The sequence below is a fragment of the Drosophila persimilis genome, unplaced genomic scaffold (assembly GCF_003286085.1).
Source record: "Drosophila persimilis strain 14011-0111.01,24,50 unplaced genomic scaffold, DperRS2 tig00000686-arrow-arrow-pilon, whole genome shotgun sequence".
NCBI lineage: Eukaryota > Metazoa > Arthropoda > Insecta > Diptera > Drosophilidae > Drosophila > Drosophila persimilis.
In genome coordinates this window covers 447,343-462,304 of record NW_020825336.1, presented here as the reverse complement: position 1 = coordinate 462,304, position 14,962 = coordinate 447,343, and the positions used below count along the sequence as shown (strand labels likewise).

At 51.8% G+C, this 14,962-nt stretch overlaps 6 protein-coding genes across 6 annotated transcripts; 4 read left to right on the top strand and 2 right to left on the bottom strand.

Moving 5' to 3' along the window:
• The first annotated feature begins 104 nt into the window (after positions 1–104).
• Positions 105–1,627, top strand: LOC6600583 (gram-negative bacteria-binding protein 3). Its single transcript, XM_026991792.1, has one exon. It carries the CDS (start codon positions 105–107, stop codon positions 1,593–1,595), a length of 1,491 nt encoding a protein of 496 aa, XP_026847593.1. The 3' UTR covers positions 1,596–1,627.
• Positions 1,628–2,354: 727 nt separating this feature from the next.
• LOC6600582 (50S ribosomal protein L7/L12) lies at positions 2,355–3,112 on the top strand. The gene is made up of 2 exons (XM_002025601.2): positions 2,355–2,400; positions 2,464–3,112. The coding sequence occupies exon 2, from the start codon at positions 2,475–2,477 to the stop codon at positions 3,018–3,020; it is 546 nt and encodes a 181-aa protein (XP_002025637.1). The 5' UTR covers positions 2,355–2,400; positions 2,464–2,474; the 3' UTR covers positions 3,021–3,112.
• Positions 3,113–4,039: 927 nt separating this feature from the next.
• On the top strand, positions 4,040–5,823 carry LOC6600581. The gene is made up of 3 exons (XM_026991796.1): positions 4,040–4,315; positions 4,698–4,856; positions 4,919–5,823. The coding sequence occupies exons 1-3, from the start codon at positions 4,096–4,098 to the stop codon at positions 5,788–5,790; spliced, it is 1,251 nt and encodes a 416-aa protein (XP_026847597.1). The 5' UTR covers positions 4,040–4,095; the 3' UTR covers positions 5,791–5,823.
• Positions 5,824–5,899: 76 nt separating this feature from the next.
• On the bottom strand, positions 5,900–9,250 carry LOC6600580 (valine--tRNA ligase). Its single transcript, XM_002025599.2, has 5 exons — positions 9,124–9,250; positions 7,299–9,055; positions 6,792–7,241; positions 6,098–6,727; positions 5,900–6,024 (listed from the first exon to the last, which is right to left on the bottom strand). The coding sequence occupies exons 1-5, from the start codon at positions 9,215–9,217 to the stop codon at positions 5,974–5,976; spliced, it is 2,982 nt and encodes a 993-aa protein (XP_002025635.1). The 5' UTR covers positions 9,218–9,250; the 3' UTR covers positions 5,900–5,973.
• A 194-nt stretch (positions 9,251–9,444) lies between these two features.
• On the top strand, positions 9,445–13,543 carry LOC6600579 (coatomer subunit alpha). Its single transcript, XM_002025598.2, has 2 exons — positions 9,445–10,549; positions 10,610–13,543. The coding sequence occupies exons 1-2, from the start codon at positions 9,604–9,606 to the stop codon at positions 13,369–13,371; spliced, it is 3,708 nt and encodes a 1,235-aa protein (XP_002025634.1). The 5' UTR covers positions 9,445–9,603; the 3' UTR covers positions 13,372–13,543.
• On the bottom strand, positions 13,500–14,740 carry LOC6600639 (protein big brother). Its single transcript, XM_002025597.2, has one exon. The coding sequence runs from the start codon at positions 14,618–14,620 to the stop codon at positions 13,979–13,981; it is 642 nt and encodes a 213-aa protein (XP_002025633.1). The 5' UTR covers positions 14,621–14,740; the 3' UTR covers positions 13,500–13,978.
• Between the last annotated feature and the right edge of the window lie 222 nt (positions 14,741–14,962).

The window sequence follows — 14,962 nt, the reverse complement described above, 5'->3', positions numbered from 1 at the left end:
ACACATTTATAAGTAGTGCTTAGGGCTTAATATAAAGACCGGTTTCTTGATAAGTCAGACTTGTCTGCTGACTGCTCATCTCAGTTTAGAATTTGAGTTCCAGAATGTCGGATGCATCTCGCTTTATTGTCTGGAGCTTCTGTCTCCTCGCGCTCCTCCTTTGTGTGCAAGTGCAAAGCTATGAAGTACCAAAGGCCAAGATCGAGGTATTCTATCCCAAGGGATTTGAGGTTTCCATACCCCACGAGGAGGGGATCACACTGTTCGCCTTCCACGGAAAACTGAACGAGGAGATGGAAGGCTTGGAGGCGGGCACCTGGGCCCGTGATATTGTCAAGATGAAGAACGGCCGCTGGACCTTCAGAGACCGATTGGCGGTGCTCAAGCCAGGCGACACCCTGTACTACTGGACATACGTTATCTACAATGGCCTGGGTTATCGCGAAGACGATGGCACTTTTGTTGTCGATGCTTACAGCGGGAATGGCACTGTTGCAGTGACTACACCCAGATCTCCGGTAGCACCGGACTCAACCACGCCCTGGAGTTGGCCATCGGACCCGGATATTGACATCCGAACCGGTTGCGACCAACCGAAGACTCAGCTGAACGGCGGACCCTCTCGCTGCGTGGGACAGTTGGTGTTCGTGGACGAGTTCAGTGCGGCAAAATTGGACACCAGCAAGTGGCTAGCGGAGCGCCGCTTCTCCGGATCGCCCGACTACGAGTTTAATGTCTACGTTGATGATACCCCCAACACGCTGCGCCTCCACAACGGCCATGTGGTACTGTCGACAACCTCGACGAAGCGCCAGTTCCACAAGAATTTGGATGCCAAGCTGGATCTGGGTAGTGGCTGCACGGGTGCCGCCAATACTCCTAGTGACTGTGTTCGTGATGGCAGGCAGAGGAACGATCGACTGCCACCTATGGTGACGGCTCAGTTCTCTACCAGACAGAGTTTCTCCTTCAAGTACGGACGAGTGGATGTGCGTGCTAAGATGCCGCGGGCGGAGTGGCTTACTCCCCAGCTCTGGCTTCAGCCCAAGAATCAGGAGTACGGAGACGACTATCAGTCGGGACAGATTCGCATTGCTTACACTCGGCCAGCCAATGGCAAAATTGATCTGTACACGGGGGCCCTGCTCAATGCAGAAGAGCCACTCCGATCGGCCAAAGTCTGCCATAAAGTGGGCGGCAATGATAGCTCCGATGACTGGAGCGATAGCTTCCACAACTACACCCTGGAGTGGACGCCGAGGGAGCTCAAGTGGCTGGTCGATGGAAAGGAGATTTGTCGCCAGGGCAGCGAAAGCGGGGCGTTTAGCGAGACGACTGTGAATGGGATGCGGTTGCCCAATTCCCAAAAACTGGAGGAGGGCACTGGCCTGGCGCCCTTCGATCAGGAGTTTTATATAACCCTTGGCCTAGCAGTGGGAGGATTTAACGAGTACTTCTACGACACACTGAAGCCGTGGCATGAACGGGAGCCTCGGGCCATGACGGATTTCTGGAAACACCAGAAACCGATGCTCGACCAATGGTTAGATGACGCCCATCTATCAATTGACTATATAAAAGTGTATGCTCTGTAAACTGCTAACTGCATATAGAAGAATGAAATTAAGATTTTCTATTTCGCGCTAAGTCTTACAACACTAAGCAGATGTCTCTGCTTTCGAGCACTGGTAATGTTAAGATACCCTATCGACTGTTCACGCACCTGTCTGCTCCAATAACCTTTGACCTTATTTGTTTAAACCTTATTTTATAAGCAATCCAGTAAATCAAATATTTTGAAAATTAGACGGTATATTTTATTGGGATTGGATCTCTTTAGGTGGAATTTGCTCTCTTTTTCGTGGGGGAAAAGAGAGAAACTCTTTTTCGGAAGGACTTTCATCGCAAGAATTATTTTTTCATCCCTCACTTACGTTTTATGCAGCTGGAACATAATAAAGAGAGTACTTAAAATTAGTTAATGTTGCAGAAAATTGATTCATCAATTGGATAAAATTATGTGTTGAGGTCTGAGAATCCTAGCTAACTAATAATATTAAGCTGAATATCAAAGTCGAGGAATATGGACACAGAACGATTAACCCATTGTCGACCAGTGGGTGTTTTAATACCCTCCACGAAAATTTGGAATCTATTTTGAAGAATTAAGGCGCAGTTCGGGTAAAAGACATTGTATTCATTTTTTTTGTAAAGCAAAAGGAAGTATGGACCTACAAGGAGAGAAAAAAGAAATATATTCCGCTGTTGAACTCAAGCTGTTCACCTCTTTAAAAATGGGGGCTTAAGTGGGCTTAGTTCGTTCATAACTTTACGGTATATCGATAAATCGTGCTCACATAACCTGCTCCGGCCACCACAAATTTTTGTCAAAAAACACAAGTAAATGGAAACTAATTGTAATTTTTTGAGTTGGTTACTTAAACATTCTCTATTCCGGCACAGATATAATCAAAATGCAGATCACACGTCTCGCCCTGCGCCAAGTCACACGCCACATTCGACTCCAGCGTATGTACAGCTCAGCGGCCCCGGCAGCGGCTGTTTCGGGAGCTGAAAAACTGGTGCCGCCGGCTCCAGAGGGGGCTGCTAAGCCACCCAATCCCAAGTTAGACAGCATTGTCAACAACATTGCTGCTCTCAATCTGCTGGAGGTCTCCGAGCTGAGCACCCTGTTGAAACAGAAACTGAACCTGCCAGAGACTGCCTTTGCCCCACAGTTCGCGGCGGGACCGGCACGTGCAGCCGCCGAAGACGAGGAAGAAGCGGCGCCCAAGAAGGTCCAGACATCCTTCACCGTGAAGCTGGTCAAGTTTGATGACAAGCAGAAGGTGGCGCTCATTAAGGAGGTGAAAAATCTGCTAGAGGGCATGAACCTGGTGCAGGCCAAGAAGTTTGTGGAAAGCGCTCCCACCGTTGTGAAGCAGGACATACCAAAGGAAGAGGCCGAGAAGCTCAAGGAGGCTCTGTCCAAGGCTGGGGCCATTGTTGAAATTGAATAGTCCGGCGGGCATTTGCTTTTTCTATTGTGCGTTTAGCTGCTAGTTATTGTTTTATTAAAAGCCAGGCAAGGCAACATTTGCTGTAAACTTAACAGAGTGTGAAAATGTTCAATGGTCGCCAACTTTCTACGGAAAGTTCTTCGCCTTGGAAACAGTCGAGTGTCAATCCACTTTTACCTTCCTTTTCAGATTAAATTAAACATTAATTAGCTGCCAGATAGTCTTTGATTAGTGAGAATCTGCTAATTGAAGTCGTGCGTACCGCGTTCTAGTAAATGCAGCAGCAATCGCAAAACTTACACGCGCCCACAGCATTGTCCACACCATTGAATATTACCGTTACATCATCTGCATCCGATTTTCGATTGTCTGACGCCTCGCCATCATCTGTTATTTATAGCAATAAATTCAAATCGAGCGGAAAAAACGGTACTAGACATGCGATTACAAACGTTATAGAGAGGTAAATAGCGAGCACTTTCTATTACCAGGCTGGAGGAATGGTATCATGCGGCGCCACACGCGTGCTGGAAGCCAAGCATTTCTATCACTTTCCTCGCCCAGTTATTTGTTTGGTGTCGTTAAAATAATACGCGTAAAATCGAATAAGAAATAATATCAACATACCGAAGAGATGGTCGATGGACTTCCTATGCGTGAGTGCTCCACATTCTCTCCTATTCCGACGAAATAAGCTTCACACGATCTTCGGTCAGGAGCGGACTGGAACTACGGCAGCGTGGTCCCCAGCACTTGGGTAAAAAGAACATTCTGCAGAATAATTTCCATGACTGAAACTTTCAAACTTTCAAAGGGAATGCAAGGCCCACGACCGGCCCTGGAAAAGATGCTCGGCATTAGCATGAATCGCCGCCTCGTCGGGTTCTCTCAATTAGCACCTGGATCTGCGCCACAGTATGCCCCCAAAACTTTGGCCTGCCTCAGTTCAGTCTTCGTTGTAAAACACCCGCGTTTGGACGTGCCTTCGATCGGCCTATACATCATATAAATAAATCCGCTTCACTGCCAGAACTACGAGCGAAAACCGAAAGTGAATTGCTTATCCAGCCTGGTCATGTCTGCAGCCTCCACACACTCTTCGCGCCTCTTGGCCATCGTGGCCATCTTATTCAGCAGCTACACTCTCGGCATCTACAGTGCGGCACGCGCAAGCATCCAAGTGCAGCAGCTGGAACCGACAGTCCAAGAGTCACTTGCCACCCAAAATGACAGTCTGAACCTGCAGGCAGGGACGAACTCCAGTCTGGCACGCAGTGACTCACGACATGCTCGCTGTAAGTGCGCTGATCGATCGATCTCTCTCTGGAAAACTGTCATTGGGTGATTTTTGAGATCTCCCCATGCACTGATAAGTGCTGGTGGTTTGTTTTGTCGTAGACGTGGTCGCTGTATGTGGGTCACGCCTCAATTATCACCTGAGACGGGATTCTTTAGTCTTAGCTATACCCTCCACCCGTCAGTGGGTCCACCCGGTAACGTTTCCGATTCCAATGCACCTTTTGTTCGATCTACGATAGGAAGATCCGATTATCTTTAAGACAGTTTGCGTTACAAAAGGGCTTCATCAAGAAATGCGATTAGGAAACAAAGAGTAATCAAATTGCCACTATCTTCAATGTAATCCTATGCGCACGTTCCATCCTCATCTCTTTTCAGGGTTTCCATTTTACACAATCGGACGCTTCTCCAACGACATTTGCACGGGAAACAATCTGCTCCTGGGCACATGCGTGATTGCTGGCGAGTGCACGGACAATAGTGGAGTGGCCGCCGGCAGTTGCTCCACCATTACCACCCAGGCAATATGCTGTATTTGTAAGTAATCCCATAGAATACCCTTCCCTTCATTGGTTCTATAATATTGAATGTTTTTATAGATCAAAGGACATGTGGAGCGAGCACCACGTACAACAATACTTACTTCTACAACAGCAACTATCCGGCGCCGTATGCCGGAGGCGGACGCTGCTCCATTGTGGTGACACCACCGGATTCATCAATCTGTCAGTTGCGAGTTGACTTTCTGGCCCTGTCGCTGGCTCCGCCCACGGGTGATGGATTCTGCAGCACAGATGCGTTGACCATTACAGGCGGGGCCTCGCAGGTGCCCAGCATTTGCGGCGAAAACTCCGGCCAGCATGTCTATGTGGACTTCAATGGCGTCAATCCCATTACCATATCGGTGGCCACTTCCGCGGGCTACACCTTCAATCGCCAATGGCAGTTCCAGATCCGAATGCTTAGCTGTTCGTCGGCAACGTTGGCGCCGTCCGGTTGCCTGCAGTACTATATGCCCACCAGTGGCACGTTCTCTAGCTTCAATTACGTGTCCGCTGCCTCCTCCGCCCTCAACTCGATTGGGGTGCAGGGCTCGCGGCAGTTGGCGAACACCAGATACGGCATTTGTATACGCAAGGCGGCCGGCATCTGCTCCATCACCTACAGCCAGGTCAGCTCCGATACATACTCGTTTACGCTGACCAACGATGTGGGAGCTGTGGATCCCGCACTGCTGGCCACGTCCTCGGTACAGAGCCAGGACTGCACCACCGACTATATTGTCATTCCCGCTCCCACGCAGAGCAGTTCATTAGCCAGCGATCGATTCTGCGGCCTGGGCCTGGTGTCCACGACTACTTCGGCGAAGCCTTTTGTCGTCTACACGGTAACCGATGGAAATGAGGATATGGACATATCGAATCGCGGCTTCTACTTGTCCTATTCACAAAATGCATGTCCAATTCTATAGTCCACCGGTCCAAATTGATAATATATAAATATGATCACACGAAGACTCGATTTTCTGGGAAGAGGAGTTGCTGGTGGAATATCACCTCTTGTTGAAAAAAATTCAAATGTGAAATTTACATTTTAATGGACTATCAAACAATAACAACAGTCATTATCTATACTTATTGGATATTCATTGAGATCAAGCTGATTCCTGCATTATGGTCTCGATTTCCGCTTCCAGTTCCCTGACCTGCAATTAAATTAAAAATGGGACATTTCAAAGAACTTGAATTGGGTATCAAATCTTGGTGGGGAAGACCAACCCTATTTCTGAAATGTTCCCTCGTTTTCTCGTCTGCCATTAGCTGGAAGGCTTCATTGTCTAGGCGCATGCGGTATTTTTGCAGCTCAGTCATCAGCCTTTTGAGCCTTTTTATGTTGACCCGAATCATCTCCTCCCGCTGCTTCACAGTCATACCGAAGTCAGCGCTCATGGTTAGGCCGAATGAACAGAGTGGGCCCGCCGTAGAGAAAAGGTTCATTTTCCTTGAATGCTTCGAGTTCTCGTCCAGCATATCCAGGTCCACGCTTTCGCAGCGCGCCAGCAGCTGTATCTGCTGCAGATGGCGACCCAGCATCTCCTCCGACTCGGAAGATGTGGCAAACAACGTGAGATTGGGCTCGTGTCGTTTGCTAACCTTATGCTTGCTCTTCAGCTGGCGAATACTCTGGCAAATGCCGACTATATCGTTGATCTCCGCATCGAGCTTTCTGTCCGCGTACTCCGACAGTTTCACCTCAATATTGAGTGGCACGTGCTGCAGTAGCTCTGAGGCCACGAACGGTGTGAACGGCGCCATGGCCTGCAAGCCCCAGCTGAGGCAAGCGGTCAGGGTGCCCACGTGGATGTAGCCGTTCGGTGTTCGATGGTTAATTTCAGTCTTGGTGGTTTCCTGTGGGTTAAATATCAGAGCGTTAAGGGTCAAGCGGGGGGACTGATGATCGGCATTTGAATACCAGGTAAGTATCACAGAGATTTTGATAGAAGAATTGCTTGAGGGCTGCCGTAGCCATGTGGAAATTGTAGTTTTTGTAGCTGTCCGAGCATATGGCCAATGTCTCTCCCAGACGGCCAATGATCCAGCGATCCCATGTGCCTAGATTGACTCCTTCCAGCGTCTCGTATTGATGCAGCGAGATGCTCAGACGCTCCGCAGCTCCCATTGTGAAGCGCATGGCCTGCCAGATCTTGTTGATGAACAGCTTGTTGGTGTGGCAGGTGGTCACATCGAAGTTGATGAAGTGGTTCTTAATGTTGTGGCTGAGGAGAGTGAAGCGCAGCGCATCTGTGCCGCACTCCTGGATGCCCTTGGGAAACATTTTGCTCATGCACTTGTACGAAACGTCCATCTCAGCCTTATTGATGACGCCCGCCTGCAGGGATTGATCAAGCCCATCCATGATACTCTGCAAGGAGCATATTGCTTAAGTTGTGTTGTTGTATAGGAAAAGCGAGTGACTTACATCGAGGCTGGCGCCTTGGACCACCTGCTGGGGGGCCACGATGTTGCCGAGGCTCTTGGACATTTTTCTGCCATGGGCATCGCAGACGATGCCATTGAGTAGCACCTTGTTGAAGGGAGCCTCGCCAGTCAACTTCAGGCCCATCATCATCATGCGGGCCACCCAGAAGAAGAGTATGTCATGTCCCGTCTGCATTATATCCAGTGGATACTTCTCCTTATACGAAGCATTGGGCCAGCCGGCCACGGAGAAGGGCAGCAATGCCGAGGAGAACCAAGTGTCCAGCACATCTGGGTCACGGACTAGTGTCAGCTCCTCCTCGCTACCGCCCAACAGGGCTATGGCCTTTTGGATGGCCTCCTGCTCGCTGGGAGCAGCCACCCAGTGGGTGTTTCCCTCGGCATCACTGAACTGGTAGGCGGGCACCTGATGGCCCCACCATAGTTGCCGAGAGATGCACCAGTCGCGACCGTCCTGCAGCCAGCGATCCCACTCCACCTCAAAATTGGACGGAATGATCTGCAGTCGACCGCTGTTCAGCTCGGAGAGCGCATCCTGGGCCATTTCTTTGCAATTTAGAAACCACTGGGGCCAGATCATGTACTCGATGACATCCTTGGACCGAGAGCAGATGGGCAGCTGGATGGGATGAGGGCGAACCTGGCGAAGCAGTCCCATACTCTCAAGAAGATGGACGATTTGGTCACGAGCCTCGAAACGCGGCATTCCCTCGAAGTCTTTAAAGGTATCCAGAATGAATCCGTCCTGGCTGAAAACCTGCCGAGGCTCCAGGTTGTGACGGGCTGCCAGCTCGAAATCGAACTTGTCGTGGGCCGGCGTGATCTTGACAGCCCCTGTGCCGAAGTCCCTGTCCACGGCCAGGTCGAAGACGAGGGGAATCGTGTCGTTGCGAAAGGGATGCTTCAGTTGGACCATATCTCTGTTACGATACTTGCTGTACCGGGGATCGAGTGGGTGCACGGCAACGGCCACATCGCCCAGAATTGTCTCTGGCCTGGTGGTGGCTACCACAATCTCCTCGGCAGACCCATCTGGCTGTGTTTCGCCATCCACGACGGTGTAGGCAAAGTCGAAAATTCTGCCAAACGCGATGCTATGCTTGTAGCCTGGAACCCGAATATCGGTGGGCTCCTTAATATCCATCACTTCGACCTCGATGTCCGAGATGGCCGATTGCAGTGTGGTGGACCAATTGACCAGCGAATTGCGCCGCCTGATGAGCCCTTCATCGAAGAGTCGCTCGAAGGCCACATTGACGGCATGTGCCTGCTGTTCGTCCATGGTGAAGTACTCGCGCGACCAGTTAAGGTTGCAGCCCAACAGGCGCAGGTCCTGCACGATCCCAGCACCCTTGGCCGCCTTCCACCTCCACACCTCCTCCAGAAAGGCCTCTCGTCCGATATCATGGCGCGTCTTTCCCTGGGCAGTTGTCAGTGTGCGTTCCACCACCACCTGTGTGGCTATGCCGGCATGGTCGGTGCCCGGCACCCAATCCACCTCGTAGCCAAGCTGACGCTGCTGGCGCGCTATCACATCCTGCACGGTGGCCATCAGAGCGTGGCCCAGGTGCAGATTCCCCGTCACATTTGGCGGTGGTAGCAGCATACGGTAGGGTCCACGGTTGCAGCTATTGCCTTCCTGGGGCAGATTCGCCTCCTCCTTGTCACGCTCCCAATAGGCCTCTTCGACCTCTTTGGGCTGGTAGCCCGCCGCCAAATGCACTTTTGTGTCGGCATCTGCAATGGAACGAATGGGACACCTTCAGCCGGTGGCGCATTATTCAATGAAAATGACCTCTGCTTACTCTTTGCTGTGCTGTAATATAATGTGGCAAGCCGTGGCTGGTATAGGTACTTCTGCTGAAGAACCTTACACGTTATATTCTTGATATTTCTCATGTTGCCAGTTATTTGTTATGTCAAAGGGGATCAAAATATAAAAACGGCTGAACTGTCAGTGTTGTCAAGCGATGCTGTGAACAGCTGTTCGATTCGAATGGAATTGCAACTCTGCTTGCCTATTCAAGAAGAAGATAATTGACGTGTCACAATTTGTACAATTGGTTGGTGTTTTTCTCAAAATTATTATTGGGCAGGGCCTACGTGGTGCATAAATGGTTTAATGTTGGGACAGATGCGCTAATACTTACATATTTTTATACAGGAAAGTGCCCGAACTTACTTCAAGCGGGTACATACGTGAAACGTAAGCCGACACGGAACAACGCCAGGCAGCAAAATCGAAAACAAGAACAAGTATCTCTGTCACAGTAAAAACTGCCAACATGTTGAAGAATTTTGAGTCAAAGTCGGCTCGAGTGAAGGGCCTCTCCTTTCACCCCAAACGCCCCTGGATTCTGACCAGTTTGCACAGCGGTGTCATCCAGCTATGGGACTACCGCATGCACACGCTCCTGGAGAAGTTCGACGAGCACGATGGCCCTGTACGCGGCGTGGCATTTCATCAGCAGATGCCCCTCTTTGTCTCCGGCGGCGACGACTACAAGATCAAGGTGTGGAACTACAAGCAGCGTCGCTGCATTTTCACTCTGCTGGCGCATTTGGACTACGTGCGCACTGTGGCTTTCCACCATGAATACCCCTGGATCTTGAGCGCTTCCGATGATCAGACCATTCGCATCTGGAATTGGCAGTCGCGCAACTGCATCTGCGTGCTGACCGGCCACAACCACTATGTGATGTGTGCCCAGTTCCATCCCACGGAGGATCAGATTGTCTCCGCCTCACTGGATCAGACGGTGCGCGTCTGGGACATTTCGGGATTGCGCAAGAAGAATGTGGCCCCCGGTCCAGGGGGCTTGGATGATCATCTGAAGGGTAACCCTGGAGCCACCGATCTGTTCGGCCAGGCCGATGCCGTAGTTAAGCATGTGCTCGAGGGACACGATCGCGGCGTCAATTGGGCCAGTTTCCATCCCACTCTGCCGCTGATTGTGTCGGGCGCAGACGACCGTCTGGTGAAGCTGTGGCGCATGAACGAATACAAGGCTTGGGAGGTGGACACGTGCCGTGGCCACTACAACAACGTGTCCAGCGTTCTGTTCCATCCCCGCCAAGATTTAATCATCTCGAACGGCGAGGATCGCAGCATTCGCGTCTGGGACATGACCAAGCGTCAGTGTCTCTTCACATTCCGGCGGGACAACGAGCGCTTCTGGATTCTGACAGCTCATCCCACACTCAATCTCTTTGCAGCCGGTCACGATGGCGGTAAGATCCCGTTGATAATTGCTTTGTCTTCTTCTATAAACTAAGATTATGTCCCTTCAGGCATGGTTGTCTTCAAGCTGGAGCGTGAGCGTCCCGCCTATGCTGTGCATGGCAACATGCTTTACTACGTGAAAGACCGCTACCTGCGGAAACTGGACTTTACCACCACCAAGGACGCTGTGGTGATGCAGCTGCGGCCGGGCAAGTCGCCCGTGTACAGTATGTCGTACAACCCGGCCTTGAACGCCGTGCTCATCTGCACGCGCACCAATAACCTGGAGAACAGCACCTACGACCTGTGCCAGATACCCAAGGACACCGAGAGCCAGAACGAGTCCGACAGCAAGCGCAGCTCGGGCATCACGGCCATTTGGGTGGCTCGCAACCGCTTTGCGGTGCTGGATCGCAACCAGCAGCTGGTGATCAAGAACTTCAAGAACGAGGTCACCAAGAAGATACCCACCTTCTGCGAGGAGATCTTCTACGCCGGCACGGGCATGCTGCTCATCCGGGATCCCGAGTTTGTCACCCTCTACGAAGTGCAGCGCCTCGTGTCCGTGGGCAGCATCAAGCTGGCCAAGTGCCGCTACGTGGTCTGGTCGCCAGACATGTCGCTGGTGGCCCTGCTCTGCAAGCACTCGGTCACCATCTGCGACCGCCGGCTGCAGTATCTGTGCACCGTGCAGGAGAACTGTCGCGTCAAGTCCGGGGCCTGGGACGAGTCCGGCGTGTTTATCTACACCACGAGCAATCACATCAAGTATGCAATCACCAACGGAGATCACGGCATCATTCGCACCCTCGACCTGCCCATCTATCTGACGCGTGTCAAGGGCAACCAGGTGTTCTGCCTCGATCGCGAGTGCCGCACCCGCGTCCTGACCATCGATCCCACGGAATACAAGTTCAAGCTGGCGCTCATCCAGCGCAAATACGACGAGGTCCTGCACATGGTGCGCAACGCTCGCCTCGTGGGACAGAGCATCATTGCCTATCTGCAGCAGAAGGGCTATCCGGAGGTGGCGCTGCACTTTGTGAAGGACGAAAAGACCCGCTTTGGCCTGGCGCTGGAGTGCGGCAACATTGAGATAGCCCTGGAGGCGGCCAAGGCCCTAGACGACAAGGATTGCTGGAATCGCTTGGGACAGAGTGCCCTTCTCCAGGGCAACCACCAGGTGGTTGAGATGTGCTACCAGCGCACCAAGAACTTCGACAAGCTCAGCTTCCTCTACCTGATCACCGGCAACCTGGAGAAGCTCAAGAAGATGATTAAGATCGCAGAGATCCGCAAGGATATCTCGGCCCAGTACCAGGGTGCCCTGGTCCTTGGCGACTTCAAGGAGCGGGTGAGCATTCTCAAGAACTGCGGCCTGACCTCGATGGCCTATCTGACGGCAGCCACCCATGGCCTGGATGAGCTCGCCGAATCGCTGGCTGAGACCATCACCTCGCAGGGCGACACTCTGCCTGAAGTAAACCCCAATGCCACGCTGCTGAAGCCCCCTGTGCCCATCCAGCAGCTGGAGACCAACTGGCCGCTCCTGTCTGTGTCCAAGGGCTTCTTCGAAGGCGCCATGGTGACGCGGGCTGGCAACAGCGCCACTGCTCGCCAGGCACTCAACATTAATGCCGACGCCGCAGTGCTGGAGGAGCATAACGGTGGCGGAGATGGCTGGGGTGCAGATGCCGATCTGGGACTGGACGATGACGGTGATGATGAGATGCACGATGCCCTCAGCAGTGACGAGCTGCCAGGAGGTGCTGGCGGAGAGGATGGGGCCGGCTGGGATGTGGGCGACGACGATCTGGTCGTTCCCGAGGAGCTGGCATCCAAGATAAAGGCATCGGCCCTGGACAGCAACTACTATGCGGCACCCAACAAGGGATTGTCCCCATCACAGCAATGGGCCAACAACTCGCCACTCGTTCTCGATCATGTCAAGGCCGGCGCGTTCGAGAGTGCCTTCCGCCTGCTCAACGATCAGCTGGGAGTGGTCAACTTCAAGCCTTTCAAGACCCTCTTTCTGCAGAACTACGCCTGCTCGCGCACTAGCTACACGGCCAATCCCAATCTACAATCGCTAAGCGGCTACCCGCTGCGCAACTTCTCCGAGACGAATGCAAAACTGCAGCGTCCGGCCATGGGTATCAAGCTGAACGACCTGGTGTCCCGCCTGCAGGCTGGCTACCAGATGACCACATCCGGCAAGTTCACGGAGGCCATCGAGAAGTTCCATTCCATTCTGATCAGTATTCCGCTGCTTGTGGTGGAGACCAAGCTTGACACGGCCGAGGCCCAGCAGCTGTTGAAGATCTGCTCCGAGTACATTGTGGGCCTCAAGATGGAAACGGAGCGTAAGGGGATGCCGAAATCGACTCTCGAGGAGCAAAAGCGCCTCTGCGAGATGGCCGCCTACTTCACCCATTGCAAGCTACAGCCGGTGCATCAGATTCTCACCCTTCGCACCGCCCTCAACATGTTCTTCAAGCTGAAGAACTATCGGACGGCGGCTTCGTTTGCGCGCCGCCTGCTCGAGCTGGCCCCCAGGCCGGACGTGGCCCAGCAGGTGCGCAAGATCCTGCAGGCGTGCGAAATAAATCCCGTGGACGAGCACCAGCTGCAGTACGAAGAGTTCAATCCATTCAACATATGCGGCATCAGCTGGAAGCCGCTGTATCGCGGAAAGCCGGAGGTGACCTGCCCCTTCTGTAACTGCTCGTACGATCCCCAATTCAAGGGTAATCTCTGCAACGTGTGCGAGGTCAGCCAGATCGGCAAGGATTGCATCGGACTGCGCATTTCCAACCTGCAGTTCCGCTAAAGTGAGCGGCTCTTCAGCTTATTTTCGCCACTTCATTTGTGCTTTCCCCTACGCCTAGCGAGACCCACATAAGATCCCTCTAATAATCCTTAGCCTAGTTTTACACGATACACGCATATTAATATATATCAAGTGTCATTAATTGTATATTATAATGGTATTCAAAACAAAAGACGTCTTTCGTTTTTCTTCTTAATCAACAGAATGCGTCACACCAGACGACACGACATCCGTGCGCTGCGTCACAGAACTACGAGTATTAGTCGAATCTTGATTAGTTATGTGGATGTATTTTTAGTTAAGAGTTAAGAGCTACATGTACGACACTAATTTCACATTAAATAGTAATGTTTAATACCATAGAAGCATACGATACGTAAAGGTAAGCGAATTAGGGCTAAAACTAGTCTAGGAGCATATATATGGTGTATGTATATATATATTCGATATTCGAGCGTGCCTATCCCCATAGTCGTATCCGGGAGAAGGAGGAGCATTTTCAGTTGTCCATAAAATATTGAGTATTTGCAAATTGAGTCTCTTGCTGCTGCTGCTGCTGTTCGTGGTCGTGTTGGAGGGACGGCGCTGGCGCCGTCCACAGGTCCAACTAACGTCGCCACATGCTGGCGCCCACACCAATGCCGCCGGAGGCGACGCCCCTGCGCACGGCCTCCATCTCGTCCTGCCGATTATCGCGATAGGCACGCTTGGTGTCCTCAAATTCGCGTAGCCGCTGGTTGTAGCGGTCGATCTGGTCGCGCAAAATGGCATCCTCGTGCATGGCACGGCGTTCGTCGTACTCCAGGCAGCCAACGCCATCCAGACGCTCCAGATCCAGCCAGCCCCGGAAGCGAACACAGACGCCGTTCATTATGAAGTACGACTTGATGTGCACTTTTCCATGCTCCTTGTCGAAGTCGCACTCCTTGTCGTGCAGATAGGGATTCTGGTTGGCGTTAAACACCAGCTGCAGGTTTGTGCCAGAGGCCACAAAGCTGGTCTCCGTGTGTCCCTCGCGACAGCCGTTCATGAAGCGCACCTGGCGCTCCTCGATACTTCGCTCGCGGTAGCCCGTGTAGCGGATCTCGCTCTCGCGGCTCAGTCGTCGGAACAGCTCGTCGCTCTCGAATTTGGACTTCTGGTCGGGCACCACGCGTGGCATCTTGAAGATAAATCGGGGCTTCGGCTGCTCATAGAGTCCAATTGTGTCGTACGGAATCATGTTGGCCAGGGCTGCCTCGTTCATCATTTTGATGGCGTAGTGTTAGCGTTCACTTAAAAGCGCACTGATAATCGCGTAATATCCGCAGGTTCCTATTAATTTGGCGCTACAATGCCTTAATTCTTTATCTATTTCACTGCGGGCGCAGAAAACAACACACAATACAACAAAAAGGTTTGTTTGCGGTTTTGATATACCAACTGATGCGGGCAGTGTGACCGCGGACTTATCTTTAAAATGTACGGTCTGACCCTCAGAAATATACCAGAATTTACCGTCTCATTTTAAAAATATACCGTAAATATACTGACGAATTCAACTTCTATATTCCTCCTGTATATTCCGTAGCTATATAGATCTCTCAGCCCT